The sequence below is a fragment of the Peromyscus californicus genome, unplaced genomic scaffold (genome assembly GCF_007827085.1).
Source record: "Peromyscus californicus insignis strain IS unplaced genomic scaffold, ASM782708v3 Scaffold_9__1_contigs__length_137607984, whole genome shotgun sequence".
In the NCBI taxonomy this organism is placed as follows: domain Eukaryota; kingdom Metazoa; phylum Chordata; class Mammalia; order Rodentia; family Cricetidae; genus Peromyscus; species Peromyscus californicus.
The window spans coordinates 131,880,192-131,895,170 of NW_026294617.1; the positions used below are offsets into that span (position 1 = coordinate 131,880,192).

At 42.2% G+C, this 14,979-nt stretch overlaps 1 protein-coding gene across 6 annotated transcripts in view; it reads left to right on the forward strand.

Annotated features, from left to right (window-relative positions):
- Nucleotides 1-14,979, forward strand: part of Slc44a5 (solute carrier family 44 member 5) — a 316,279-nt gene that overhangs the window by 233,013 nt on the left and 68,287 nt on the right. For 5 of the 6 annotated variants that reach the window (XM_052730288.1, XM_052730286.1, XM_052730290.1 and 2 more), the window contains one exon: nucleotides 12,548-12,621. In XM_052730288.1, the coding sequence (XP_052586248.1) occupies nucleotides 12,548-12,621 (74 nt within the window). Of the gene's footprint in view, nucleotides 1-12,547; nucleotides 12,636-14,979 lie in introns of those variants that run through there. The other variant, XM_052730291.1, reaches the window with a different exon arrangement.

Genomic DNA, 14,979 nt, shown 5'->3' on the forward strand with positions numbered 1-14,979 from the left:
CAAAGACAGTGACTGGGCGTCTCCCCAGGCCCCATTCTCCTTTTCTATTTTTAGAAATAGTTCTTTTCTATTTTTTTCTTGACCTTGTTTCTCTTATTTTTTTCTCTTTTATCAATTTCCTCACTGATCTTTAGCACCCCAGACTTTAATCAGTAGCCCAGCAGCTTTCTTCTTTCAAGTCACTTTTCTTCTTGTCTTGCTTCCAGCTGTCATCCTGTCTCCCTTCCTGTCCTTTACACTAACATGCAACGACAAATGTTAGAATGGCACCATTAAGTGTCTGTCACTTGTCTAATGATGGGTCCTCTTCATCAAGGCCAGGCCAGCTAACCACAGTCATGCAGAAAACCCTGAAACAGCATCTTTGATCTCCAAAGACTCAGAGGAAACACACTTTTATCAAGAAAACAGGTAAAGCCAAGTGCTTTGGAAGAGACAGACACAGGCTGCTCTGGCAGCTCATAAGCATCTCCTTTCCCTCTGAGTTACAAATCCCTGGAAACCTGTTCCCACCCATCCAGTCTGCAGGGTGTCTTTGAAGGGCTGTAAGCTGTCCCTGCGGATTCTTTTCATCCTCACACTGCCCTGATCGTCCAGCAGGAGGTAAGGACCAGTACCCAGAGGTGACGGGGTGACAGCCCAGGATGCGTCTTCCCCTGCTGCTCTCTTCTTTGCAGCTCTCAGCCCCAGGACTTTCTGCAATCCTTCACTCCACCCCCACTCATTCTGTGCCCCGGTACCGCTCTCTGCAAGAACTCCAGTAGGAAATGAGCTGAGATTACGGACCTAAGTGACTTAGTTTTGTCATGATCCAGGTGAGAAAATACTTGTTAACGTCAGTCATGAACTGACTTTAATATTTGATATACCATTACTTCGGATTTCCCAGGAGGCAAGTACACAGGGCCAACCACTGAGTCCTAGTTCACAGCCTTCTCTGGTGCCGTTCACTTCTCCCCAATCTTCCTCCTTATTCTGTTGATTTGTTCAAACTAGCTGTCTCTCAGCTCCCAGGGAACACCCTGACTACACCTGCCCTCAGGTCTTGGCTTTTGTTCTTTCTTCTTCTGGAAACATACCCCCACTGTCTCTTCCGGGAGCCCTTTCTGGTGAACGTTTCTAGGCAGGCCATCCTTCATACGCTCTTCCATAGTCTCACCTTCATTTGCATCCCAGGATCTGTCATTGTTTTGTTGATTGGCCTTGCCACACTCGGTTGGAGCCTTGAGACTACCTTGTCTGTCCAGTTCTCAGTGGACTCAACATAACTTCACCAGTACAGGCTACTGTGGGGACCCAACTCTCATCAGAATGGAAGAATTAGCTGATTTTTGTGTGGGTCAAGGTGTTTGTTCTGTCCAATAGGAACTGTAGCCACCCAGGCCCTGTTCCATGCCCGATATCCATGCCTAATTTTGTACCATGGTTCTTACACTTTCTTTTGCTGGGGCTGGATTTCTCTTTTGCCACCAGTTAAAATCATATGTGATTAAGACTTGAGCCGCCTCCTCCCACTGATGACATGTATCCTCACTATGGTCTCTCCTCTGCTTTATCTCCAGTCCCCGTACCTGTAGAACTGGGCTTTTAAATGCCCTTATTATTTTTATGATAACCTTTCTATCTTCACGTGCTTTTTTAAAAATCAAGAAATTGTGGTTTATAGAAGCTAGGATTGTATTTTTCCTGCTTTCCTTTTTCCTTGATACTTCACTCCTGTCCTGTTCATGTGTATACACACATGTACATAACCGCACACACATGCATGCACACACAGGTATGCACACACAGGCATGTAGGCTTCTCACCACCAGAGTAGCAAAAAGCAAATGTAGTTTAAACCACCATTGAAAATACCTGCTGGGTGTTTTTATGAAGCCCTAAGGAGGAAGGATCCCCTTCCTCCTTCTGGGGCAGCTCAGAAAATACAAGTCCTGTACAGACATACTGCAAAATGTAAGGAGAGCCCAGAAGAGGAACTAGACTGTGTGTGTGCTTAGTGGCAGTGTTTTTTTTTTATGGGCATCAGAGCCATTCCTGAATAAGTGTAAAATGTGTTACTGACTTCCAGAGTGACGATTTAGCTGCTGTTCCGATGTCTAATGCTGAAACGACAGGTGTAGTTTGTGACATGTTTTGTGTCCAATGATCAAAAACTATGTGAGTATCTCAATATGCAGCGTATGATGACTGCATTGGTGTATATTCACAAGGACTGTATTTAAACTTCAAATTCCATTCCCTTGAACATGAGCATCAGAGACTATATAAACAATTGAATATGAAATTATTCAACTGTAAGTTCCAACAGTTTGGTACTTTTCTGTTATTGGTACCAGGTCTAGAATATGCTTTTTTGGGAAGTTAGCAGAAGTTTGACTTACTCTGAATTCTAAAAGAATACAGAATGTTCAGTTTTCTTAGATTAATCTTGTAAAATACATAAGTATTTCATAATACAGAAAACCACACATTCTTTGTATAATCCGTTTGAGTGAACTGAAAATTGTTAGAAAAAACCCCCACATTTTTAGTAATGATTTGCATGTGTGGTATATGCATGCAGGGGTGGTACATGTATCTGTACACGTTTGTGTGGAGGCCAGATATCAATGTCATTTGTCTCTCTTGATTGTTCTTCACATTGTTTTTTGAGGCAGGGTTTCTCACTTAATCTGGAACCCACTGATTTGGCTGGACCACTGTCCAATGAGCTCCTGAGGTCTTCATGTGTTCATCTCCCCAGTGTAGAGATTATAGGCACATGCTTGCCACATCTGGCTTTTATCGTGGGTGCTGGGGCCTCGAACTTGGGCCCTTAGGCTGGTGTGGCCGGTACTTGACACACTCACATTCCATCCAGTTCCATAATGGTTGCTTGTTATCTCTCTGGGCTCTGTGGGATGCTGGGGGGTTTGTCTTTCTCAGCATGCATCCCTCGCTCCTGCCTGCTGTGACACAGAGGCAGAGAAGCCCAAGGCTGAGTTCTCCTAACCACTCTCCTGCAGCAATGGCCATGGTGCAGTGTTGACCACTAAGTAAAAGGAGCCTACAGGGGACTTTCAGAGTCTAACTTGGGAGAATCAGGTGTCCTGTATGCAGGCAACTTGTGGCAGGGAGCATTGACAGGAAGTTGTCTGTGAACTAAGGATGAGGCCAGGAAGAGGCAAGTCTCCAGTCCCTGAAGGATACCACACACCAGCTCAGGATCCAACCATGGGGCAGCTTTCTACAAACAAATTCTGTGGGGTTTAAAATATTCTTTTTAATTTTAAATGTTTTTTTTTCTTCTGCAATCAAATATTCTTAGTGGATATACCACTAAGTTCCCATTTGAATATATGACATGGAGACTAAGTTGGGGTTTCTATTACTGTGAAGCAACACTATGACCACAGCAAAATTTCAGTCTCTCAACCGTGGGCTCTTGTAAAATCAAAAGTAAGTTAAATATTTCCTTCCTTCAAGAGGGAAACAGTAAGGCACAACCAGACCAGAGCAAAATTAAGCTCCAGCTGTGTAAACAACACGGTGTCCAGTGTCTGGGACCCACCAACCATCTGCTGGGCTCCTCCAAGGGACGGGGCCACTTCTCCAGCTCTGCCCTCCGCAGCACACACAGCTTGTCTTCTAAGCTCAGGCAGGCTCCGTTCCACTGCTGCTGCTGTTCTTGGTGGTCATCCCATATGTGCCGTTGTTGGATGGCAAAGCTTCTTTGCTATGGAAGCTAACTGTGGCTTACTTTATCATCTCACACATCTGTCCATTTTCTCTGTGAAACCGGAAGCCTTCCGGGTGGGTGCAGGCTTCTCAGCACCATCTGAGTCCAGTGCTGCGAATATGTCATATGGCATTCACTGTTTTCCTCTGAAAACTGAATTACTGCCCCCAACAAACCTGTAAAGGATGTTCTATGCAGAAATCGTGTTTCCTACTTATGTGGTTTAAGTTACAATTGACCTCCCGTTCGAATACTAACAAACCTACCCTGCTCAGCTCCTGAGGCCAGAAAAAGTCTGGTACACTTTTTAAACTATTAGCAACAGGGCAGTGAGATGACTCTGGGTAAAGGTGACTGTCACCAAGTCTGACAACCCGCGTTCCATCCCTGTGCCCCACACGGTGGAAGGAGAGAGCTGACTGCAAGTTTCCTCTGACCCCCACTTGTTATTGTACTCCATTGCCCCTCTAAAAGTTTCTAAACTAATTAAAATCTTGTTAGATTTCTAATGACCAAGTTCAAATCTTCAATGACAATGACTCAGTAGATCTATAATCCCAGTAAGGCACTCTCCCGAGGACATATCCCCAGTGGCTTAGACCGAACAAGCTGATAATGTCATTTCCGTGAAACTGAGAAATCACACTGCATTCATTTTAATATCTGAGGTTATTTATATTTCTAAGGGATACAGAATCAATACATGAATTTGTATTTTAAAATTGGCTCTTAATTTGACATTATAAGGAATCAGTTTGCAATGTAAAAGGCACAAAAAGATACATTAAAAATAGTGCCCCTCGCCCCCCACCCCCCAAAAAAATAGTTCTCCTGGGTCTGGAGAGATGGCTCAGCAGTTAAGGAGCACTGACTGCTCTGTCAGAGGTCCTGAGACCTATTCCCAGCAACCACACGGTGGCTCACAACCATCTCTAATGGGATCTGATGCCCTTTTCTGACTTAAGGTTGTACATGCAGACAGAGCACTCACACACATACATAAAATAAATAAGTAAGTGCTGTGGGATGGTCTGTATGTCAAATGTGTTGCTGATTGGTCAATAAATAAAACACTGATTGGTCAGTGGCCAGGCAGGAAGTATAGGCGGGACAAGGAGGAGAAAAAACTGGGAAGTGGAAGGCTGAGAGAGAGACACTGCCAGCCACCATGATGACAAACAGCATGTGAAGATGCCGGTAAGCCACGAGCCATGTGGCAAGGTATAGATTAATAGAAATGGATTAATTTAAGCTGTAAGAACAGTTAGCAAGAAGCCTGCCATGGCCATACAGTTTGTAACCAATATAAGTCTCTGTGTTTACTTGGTCGGGTCTGAGCTGCTGTGGGACTGGCAGGTGAGAGAGATTTGTCCTGACTGTGGGCCAGGCAGAAAAACTCTAGCTACAAGTAAGTCTTAGAAAATGATAGTTCTCCTTATTGTTTCAGTTGCCCTCCTTGAGAAAGCCACTAACTTCTTGTACTTGTGTAGTTTGTACAAAAATCACTTAAAATGTGTTTTTTTTATGTGATGGACACCTAACTTTAAGTGTAAAAATGTTTTCTAAATACAGATGTTTCATTGCTAAGCTAATATTCAAAACTGAATTATATCTCTCAGTTTGAAAGGACTGTGATGTCTGCCAGAGTTTCTGGTGTTTCTTAGAAACTATATTGTTATAGCTCCTTGTGAGAATACTCAGAAGTGCAGTGGTGTTTCAATATAATTCTTTGCTCTCCTACTCTGTGTGTTTATATAGTGCTAATCTACTCCAAATATTTAGGCATTCCTTTCTACTTTGTGTCTGTATGTGTGTTTGCAAGGTGTATGTGTGTATGTGGCCTTGCACACTTGTGTATATACCACACTGTGGTTCTCCACTCTATCACGTACATCCTTATTCTCTTGAGAAAGGACCTCACCTGGAGCTGGGCTGCTGGGCAGGAGTCCGCAGTGATCCTCCCGTCTGTGACCATCACAGCACTGGGGTGACTGTGGTGCCCATTCAGCCATGGCAGACTTCTTATACAGGTTCCAGGGATTTGATCTTAGTCCTCGTGCTTGTGAAGCAAGTTGGTCCAGCCCCACAGCTTCAACAACAGCATTTTCAGCTGATAGGAATTCTCCATATCAGGTGTTGATAACTTTGGGGAAGGTCCAGGCTGTCCAGGGCCATTTTCCACCTGTCTTGTATTGTGCCTTTGGTCTGTGGTGCCGGTTGTAAGATGGGCAATGTCTAGGACCTGCTTTGCACTTTGATTTCCTTTCTTTCTTCCTTCCTTCCTTCCTTCCTCCCTCCCTTCCTTCCTTCCTTCCTTCCTTCCTTCCTTCCTTTCTTTCTTTCTTTCGAGGCATTTATCGTTACGTACTCCAGACTAGCCTCAGACTTGTGGAAATCCTTCTGCCTCTGCCTCCAAAATGCTGGGATTACAGGTGTGAGCCTCCATGTCCAATATAACAGTATTTTGGCCCTGGGTAAAACAGCAATTTACAAAGTGATTTCCACCTACTCAGAATATTGTACAAAATTTATAAAAATGATGAATTGTACATAAAACCAACTTTATCTAATCCTACTCCATTTTAAACAAAAGACACTTATAAAAGCATCACTTGAACTCTATGGAAAAATAGGCTTTATTTCCCTTGACAAACAGAAAATATAAATCATGCCCAGCTAAAGCTGTTTTCTCAAGATAGCAAAAACTCAAATGCAAGGAAAATAAAGTAGAAAATTAATCATGGAGAATACAGAAGGTTTTTAAGACACAGTTATTCAGAACTAACTAAAGCAGCTACAACACTCAGCAATCTTATTTGACTTGAATGACATTGTCAATGTCATGCTGTAGTTCTGTAGGATTTTGAGTTATTTGTTATATTTTAATTTTCAGTAACAGTTTCAAGTTCATTTAAATATGAACCCTTCAAAATAAGCACTCTTTTCTCAACAGGGTACTGGCACCCCCTTTGAAGGCAAATAAGACCTTTCATACAAAATTTTAAGAGACCTGAAAGGCCAGTTACCCTCAAATATCTAAAATCTAGATTGATGTAATAAAAGGCCTCCCCAATTAAGTCCTTGATTTTAACAAGTGAAATTCTTCCAAATACTCTAGAACTTTTCAATGTCATCTTAAAAATTTGTTCCTAGACCTTTTCACACATGTAGGTAACACACACTGACCTATCTCATCCCTCCTTCCCTGTCCACTCCCCATGCTCCACAAATCTCTCTCCCACATTCATGTCTGTCTGCTTTGTGTTGTGACCACGAGTTTACCCAGGGCCATCTGTGTGACCAGGAGTTGGGAGCTGTCCATTGGAGCTCAGTGGTGTCAGCTGTGGGTTCACAAATGAAGACAGTCTTCCTACCCAAGGGTCTTTCAGTAGCTAGTAGTTCAGTGGTAAGGGTAACACCCTGTGAGCCCTTCTGCCTTCCATGACTGTTGACAAGACCTGTCCTGTGTGGGTTCAATGTATGAAAACTCAGGATATCTACACACACAGAGAGAGTGGGGGAACAGCCTACTGTGGGGACAGAGTCACAGTGATCTTCTAGGCAGCATTTCCAGTAAGCAAGAAGCAGAGGGACACAGACGAGTTCTTCACACAGGAGCCCTGAGAACTCACTCCCCTCACAAATCGTCGGAGTTTGTCAGTCATGAAAAGTGGAAAGAGATAAAGTACTTCTAACTTGCTTTATCGGTTAATTTATCTGTTACAGAGACAACTTCAGGAAGGAGAGGTTTACTTGGCTCACAGAGGGTACAGCCCATCATGATAGACTCATGGTGGCTGGAGTGGATTGTCCAAGGCAGCAGGAGGCTAGTTAATATTATGCCCCCACCAGGAAACAAAGGTGGATGTCACCTTCAAGCCTTACCCTAAGCCCCCCACTTCTGCCAGTTAGGTTACAGTCCCAGAGGCTCCACAACCTCCCCCAAGGAGGGGGTGATGTGTGCCACTCACACCACATCCTGCAGTTGGTGATGCAGATCTTGGTGAAGCTGGGGCGTTACTCATGTGCCAACCACCTTGATTTTTCAGACAGGATCTCTCATTGGCTTAGAACTTGCTGGCCAATGAACCTCAGAGATCTGCCTGCATCTTCCTCCACAGCACTGAGATTACAAGCACCAGCTAGCGTGTCTGGTCCTCTAGAACACGGCCTCGAGGTCACATATTTTCATGGCAAGCACTTTATTGATCAGCTGTTACTCCAACTTGGGAGCTGACTTTTGTGCTGTGTGCATGTGGGATAAGAGACAAGTTAGTGATATCATTCCATCCCAGCATATTCCGTCACAGCGTAGCAGCATTTCCATGCTAGTTATAAATGCAGCCATTGGAGACAGGAACTTGGAATGGCTGGAGTCACCAACTGTGGACAGCCCCTAAGCTGACTCATTAGGCACTGACAGGTGATCTGTCAGAGAATAATGAGTCCCAGAGCTTCCGTTCTCACTCTAATGCTTGTTATTAATGACCTATCAGGACGGATGATATTGAAATTCTATCTGCCACAAAGAAAGAAACCTAAAAAATGAATCAGTTTCAGGATGAGGGCGGAAAGCTGTCCCTAGAAAGGAAGCTGAGTGACAGCCATTGGAAAATTAAAGCTAGCTTGCAACTGAGATGTGCACTTAGCAAGTAAAGCTTTATTGCTGCCTCGGCGGACTTGGTTTGTTTTTGGTGATTTTCACTTTCCTGGTGGCATGTGTAAACTTGACCCAAACAGGTAAATCTCCAGACACCTCACTCACTGTGTTGGGCCAAAAGAAAGGAAAATAGAAACTGAACTTCAAAGCAGAGAACTTGTATGGTCAGCAGAGGCTACTTATGACTGGTCTGCCAGTCAGGGTGTGTGTGTGTGTGTGTGTGTGTGTGTGTGTGTGTGTGTGTGTGTGTGTGTGTGGCTTATCAGGCCATGTGCTAAATGTTGCCTCAGAGGCCTCCATGTTTGGGGTCAGAGTTCAAAAAACTTCTTCTTAAGGTTTTTGATTTTACAGGCTGAGTGATTTCTCATGCAACCACCAAATTCAGCCATTATAACACAAAACTGGCCACAGACCATGCACTTTTGAATGAATATTTGTTTTTGAAAAATTCCAACTTATGGATACTAAAATTTGAATTTTGCATATTTTTATGTCTCAAAATGTGATTACTGTGATTTGGGGGTTCTGTTTGTTTGTTTGTGAGACTAGATCTTTCTACATTTCTACATAGTCCAGGCTAGCCTCAGACTCATAATTTCCTGCTTCTGCTCCTCTAGGGCTGTGATTTATTGGCTTGTACTTCCACACCAAGCTCTATCTGGGTTTTTAGAAATGACTTAAAAATGGAAATTACAGTAGAAGGAGGCAGAGGTTCAAGAATCTGAGGCTAGCCTGATCTACATAGCAAATTCCAGCCAACTGGGGCTACATATCATGACCCTTTCTCAAAACAAATGAACAAAGTAAAAATCACTTACAGCTCAGTGGCTGCACATTAGCAAGGGGACACAAGCTCTGCTGGTGGTCAGCAGCGCCCCACCCTAACCAACCAAAACTCTGGTCTATGTTACATTACGTAGAGACTAGGTGGGAGAAGATGTACAGTCTACAGGCCCAAAAGGGCTCCCATCCAGCTGAATGCTTCATGAAAGTCACATTTTGAGTTGCTTAAAGAATGAGGCTTTATGTAATGGGGTAGCTCAAGCTTAGACACTTTTGGGAATAAAGGGAACATTCTTGATGGGTTCTCCAGCCCCACAGGTGGAAGCAAAATGGATGTGCCTGATGGGGCATACGGATACCCAGGAGGGGAGCCTAGTGGTACAGTGAGCAGAAAGCTGTGGACGCGATCGAAGGACACTGAACTGTCCATGAGTGAGTGAACAAGTTTAAGTCAACAGAAGCACACTGAGAAGGAACTGGGTGAGACCGGCTGGAAAGAGGGTGTGGGGCTTGAGCAAGGATTGGACCTGCAAGTTAACATGGAACAGACATTCAGGAAGTAAGACTGTGCTGAGGCTCCACTTGTGAGAGAAAATGATGTCGTATGTCCCAGTGGTATCTGACTATAGAGTGATTTGGGCCGGGCAGAGACTGCTTGCAGGAGCCCAATTCAGAGACCACAGCAACAGTTTGAAGAGAGAATGAGAGAACCCAGGTGCACTCCAGGCAACAAGACCAGAAAGTGGGAGGTGGATGGAAGCCAGATCCAAGAGGAAGTCAAAAGAACTTGCCAACTGAATATAAAAGATGCCGAGAAAATGGGAAATCAAAGGAAACTCCCAATGCTTTAAGTCTGGGTGACCACGCATGTACCATAGTCATAGTTTAGAGATATAAGTGGAGGGGAAATTTGTAAGTACATATATAATTGGGATCCAGTTCTTATGTGTGGAAGTTAGATACAAGGGAGTAAAGTACTTTTATAATTAAATTTGAAAATACTTTCATGTCAGAGATCCTCAGTCTGGATAATGTTTTTAGAGGCTTCCTGATAAACCGAGTGTGAGTAGCTTTGTTTTGGAAAGATGAGCCTTTGATAGCAGGGAAGTAATGAAAAGAATTAGGCCCATTTCTCCATTAATATTCGTTCTGGGACCCCATGGGATGCAACCCACTTTTTAATTCCTACAGTGGCTCTTAACATTTGCTGTAACAGTGAAAATGAGCCCATCTGAGGAAAAGGTACCCAGGACTGCCCTTCAGTTCAAATATGTCTCAGAATAACTCAGACCGAGATCCTGCTAACCACTTATTTCAATATTTGTCTTGGGAGTTTTTTTTAATTATCCAAATGAAACACTTGATCTAAAAACCCACCTCATTTCTTGTAGAGCCCTGGGATTGGGGTTGCCATCCTGAGCTCAAAAGACAGGAACAAACATAGACCTCCAAGCTTGTAAAGGTGTAAGTGACCTACTGTATTCCTTGACTCGCACAGTTTTACATAAGCTGTATTTTATATTTTGTTTTTTTAAAAAAAACTTCCTAGTAACTTTCTAAGCACTATGTTTTTTTCCTGGAGAGAATATGAGAAAAGAGACAGAAGTAAATGAATAACGAAATAGTAGGTAATTATAGCAGATAACTGTAATTACCTGGAAGTACATACATGAGCATACACAGAGAGAAACACACAAACACACAGACAGAGACAAAAATACACACAGATATACAAGCATACACATAAACAAATACACACACACACACACACACACATCTCACTGTGCTAAAATGTGAGTGTATCCAGATGCCTCCAAATCAAAATATTTTGCTTTGAAAATTCTCTTGTACAACTTTTAATCTTATCAAATAGGCTGTTGTTGTTTTGTTTTCTTTTTTCTAAACAATATTCCCCATATGGCCAAGGCTGCTTCAAGATCATGGTTCTCCTGACTCATCTTCCTGAGTGCTGGGATTACAAGCCTCACCATGTGTACCTAGATTTTTTTGTCTTGTTTTGTTTTTATACTTAATAGATTCATAATTGTTTCAAATAAAGAAGCAGTAGTGTTGCTCACTTTAATGATATAGCTCTAACTTTTAAGCCATTGAAAGCTGAACACAATATTCTACTGGAAATAGGAAACATTTTATTTTGAAAACTTTGGGTCTCAGGACTGCGGAGATGGCTCGGTAGTCAAGAACACTGGATGCTCTTCCAGAGGACTGGGGTTTGAGTCTCGGTGTCCACCTGACAGCTCACAACCATTTAAAGCTCCAGTCCCAGGGGATCCAACACCCTCTTCTGGCCTCCATGGGCACCAGGCACCCAAGTGGTGGACAGATAAACATACAGGCAAAACACCCATACACACAAAATAAAAATTAAAATAATGTAAAAAGAAGGCGTTGAATGTTCTTGCTGATGCATTTGTTAGATTCTAACCCTGACTTAGCAAATTAGCAAGTCTCTCTGAACTACATACACTCTTTCTAAATCTAACCTGACAATATCTGTTCTGCATGGTTCTGGAAAGACTAGAGTTTGGAAACATTTCCAGCCGTTTGTATCAGTGTTAGAATACCTCTAACTCTGTTCCTTAGAGGAAGTTAATGTAGTCAATCCTCTTTATGAAATAGCCACACCAAGAAAACACATGTGGGAAAGACATGGAGAAAGGACAAATTGTTTTAGACCACGTGTTGGGAAAGCATGAAAAATAAAATCTTGTAGCCATACTACTTAAATTACATTTGAAATTAGACTTTTAAGAATCACTCAAGGGCTGAGAAGATAACTCTGCACATGTCTTGCTTGTAGTATAAGCAAGAGGACCCTTGTTTGAAAGTCAGATTCAAGAGAGGGAATCCAGAGAACTTGCCAATTGAATCCCTCGCACCCATGTAAATGCTGATGGATTCGTATGTCGCTTCACAGGGGTCTCCTGAGCCAGCTGGGCAGTGACTAGTCAAATCAGAGAGCTCTAGGTCTGAATAAGGGCCCTGACTCAATGAATTAGACGGAAATTGGTCAAGGAAGTTTCCTGATATCAACAACGTTCCCACATGCATGCAAACACATGTGTACACACATGCAATGCATACATATACACAAAAAGGAAAATGTCTACTTGTTGTTGGAGTTGCTAATCTCTAAAAATTCCCCAAACGATCCAAGAGAAAATACATACTTAGAACTTTGAGGGAGTTCTTGTCACGGTGCTCTGACTTCCCCACTTAAGTCTTTGAACAAATACACCTGTCATGCTTTCCAGAATTCTTGGCTCTGGGAGGCTTATAGTTATCTCTCTTACCCTACATTTTTGTGTAGTGAACAAGTCACTTGGGATGCCTTTTAACTCTTCGTTCCTTTTTGTCTTCAGGAGTTGTACGGACGTTCTGTGCTGTATGATCTTCCTACTGTTTGTTACAGGCTACGTTCTGTTAGGACTCGTGGGTGAGTAACCCCAGGTATAGACACTATTTACCATTGGTTAGTGGATCAACAAAGCCAGTAGCTCATTTTAAACATAAGTTGTTTTCTTTTTGTTATTGACTGTTATCTTCTCTGGACTTATTTGGTGGTAGATACAAAATCAACACAAGGCAGAGTAGTCAAATCAAAGCTCCATAACTAAGACAGCAGCAAAGAAGGGATTTCTAGTTCCTTCTTTAATAATTTCTGCTTTTTAAATTCCAATAAAGAGCTAATCATATCAGTGCTGCTGTTTGCTGGGAGAACTAGGGGCTAGGTTGGTTTGGGCAATCTGTAAACTTGTTTATTCATAAGCTAGTCAAGGATGAGGGGCAATGATTTTGAATTTCACCAGCTAATTCTTTGTAAATTGAATCCTATTCTCTTTGCCTACCAAGAAAGAGGCACTCCTGTTTGCTGTTAGGTTAAAGATTTTTCTAGAACACAAAAACAAAGAAGACAAACACATAAGATTATTTTAAAGAAAATAGCACAAAAAGAAAAATCATCATGTATTTTTCTGTAAAAAGATTTTACAATTTTAGTCAGTATACTAGGCAATCCACCAAAAGGTATAAATCCTGTCTTGTAGGTATTGACTTCAGAGAATTGGATTTACCACTGTGAGGGTGAGAGTCATGGAAATCAGATCTCAACTTCTAGTACCAATAATTACTGACCTGTGGTTAACAAGGAAAGAAACTTGCACCATGTTGCAGAACACTGTAAAAATATTTTGGTCTTTCTTTTTATCTTCTAGTAAGAGAAGTGTCCTGAGAATGGAAATTAAAAGTAACCCTGCCGCCAAAAAGTAACTCCCCAAGTTAATCTCTGTATCACCATGCAAACTCTACAGAATTGTATAAAATCTAGGGCATAAAAATAGGGAGAAGAAAAATTTAACAGGCATGAACACAAGAATCAATAATGTGCTCTTATAAGGCTTGCAGAATGTCCCTCTTGTTCTTAGGTATTTTAACTTTGGAACTTCTAAGCATTTGTATAGCTTGAATACAATCTGTAGGTTGAATATTATAAAATATTTTCATATACAAGTGGAATTTCAGCCTGTTTCACTTCAGGACACATTTTTCTAGTCTACAGAAATATTTGGTTATTTTTGCTTACTGTCATGGAAATGAAATGGGTGGCATAAGAGGGGGAGAGTTTGGAGTCAGGCAGGTCTAGATTCCTATACTCTTTTGTGGGGTATCGATAACTAATCAGCTCACTCACCTGGGAAGAACAGAAATGCTCCCTGATTTTCAAGGCCAGTTGTAAGGGATAAACTGAAATGCCCAACCATGTCAGCTGTGCTAGTGAGGATGATAGACAGTGCATAAATAATTGAGTGGTTCTAAATTGCAACAAATTTGTTTCAAATGTGATTTATAATGTTGTTTCTATTGCAACCCATAATTTTGGTTATTAAAGTTTGAGTATACACAGGAACTCCCAAAGGGCTCCTGCTGTGAGCAGAATTCTTTTAAACAAGGCCTAACTCAACAGTAGGTTGAGTATGTCTGTTGGATAGGTCTCTGTTTGTATAGGGACTGTCAAAACCACATCTGCCCCTGGCAGGGTCAGCAAAGGAGCACCCAGCCACCTCTGCTGTGGTAGGGTCACTGGGGGAGTGCCCACCATAAGTCCCTCTGGAGCAAGACAAGAATGTCACCTTCTTGTTCATGATCTCCAAATTTGATTTGTAAATGTTTTAATTCTTATAGGAAATTGGAGAATAAATTTTCCTCAATCAAAGTCAATGTTGTACATTAAATTAATTCAGCATATCTCCCAAATTGATCCTGATACTGCTGCTAGAAACAAATGACTCATGGAATTCAGTAAATACCACACACTCACTTTATCCCTCAACTATAGCTGGCCTTGTTGGTTTGATTACAAAATATTAATTGCTGCTATAGTTATGTTGTCTGGAAGAAGACTGAGGGGTACAATTGGCAGGGGCAAGTAGAAATGTTAAGAATGGCTGTACCGTGAAAGAGTGCGTGGCCTCCCTTGAGAAGTCATTCTCAATGTGATGGTATCGGAAGCACGGTGGTGCCCGGCCATCACCGTTAGGCCAGGGTCCTCACGGACTTATCTGTAATCTTTTCGTGAGTGTTACCATGCTTATTAGTTACTTTCTGTGGCTATAATAAAGTACCACATTCAAGGCAAAAGAAGAATTTATTTTAGCTTGTGGTTCCAGAGGGTAGGGGAGTACACCATGGACGTGAGGCACGGCAGCAGAAAGCTGAGCCAGCACGTCTCTTAGCACAGCCCTAAGCAGAAAGAGAAACTGGAAGTGACTGACTCTCAATGCTCTCCCCAGTGATT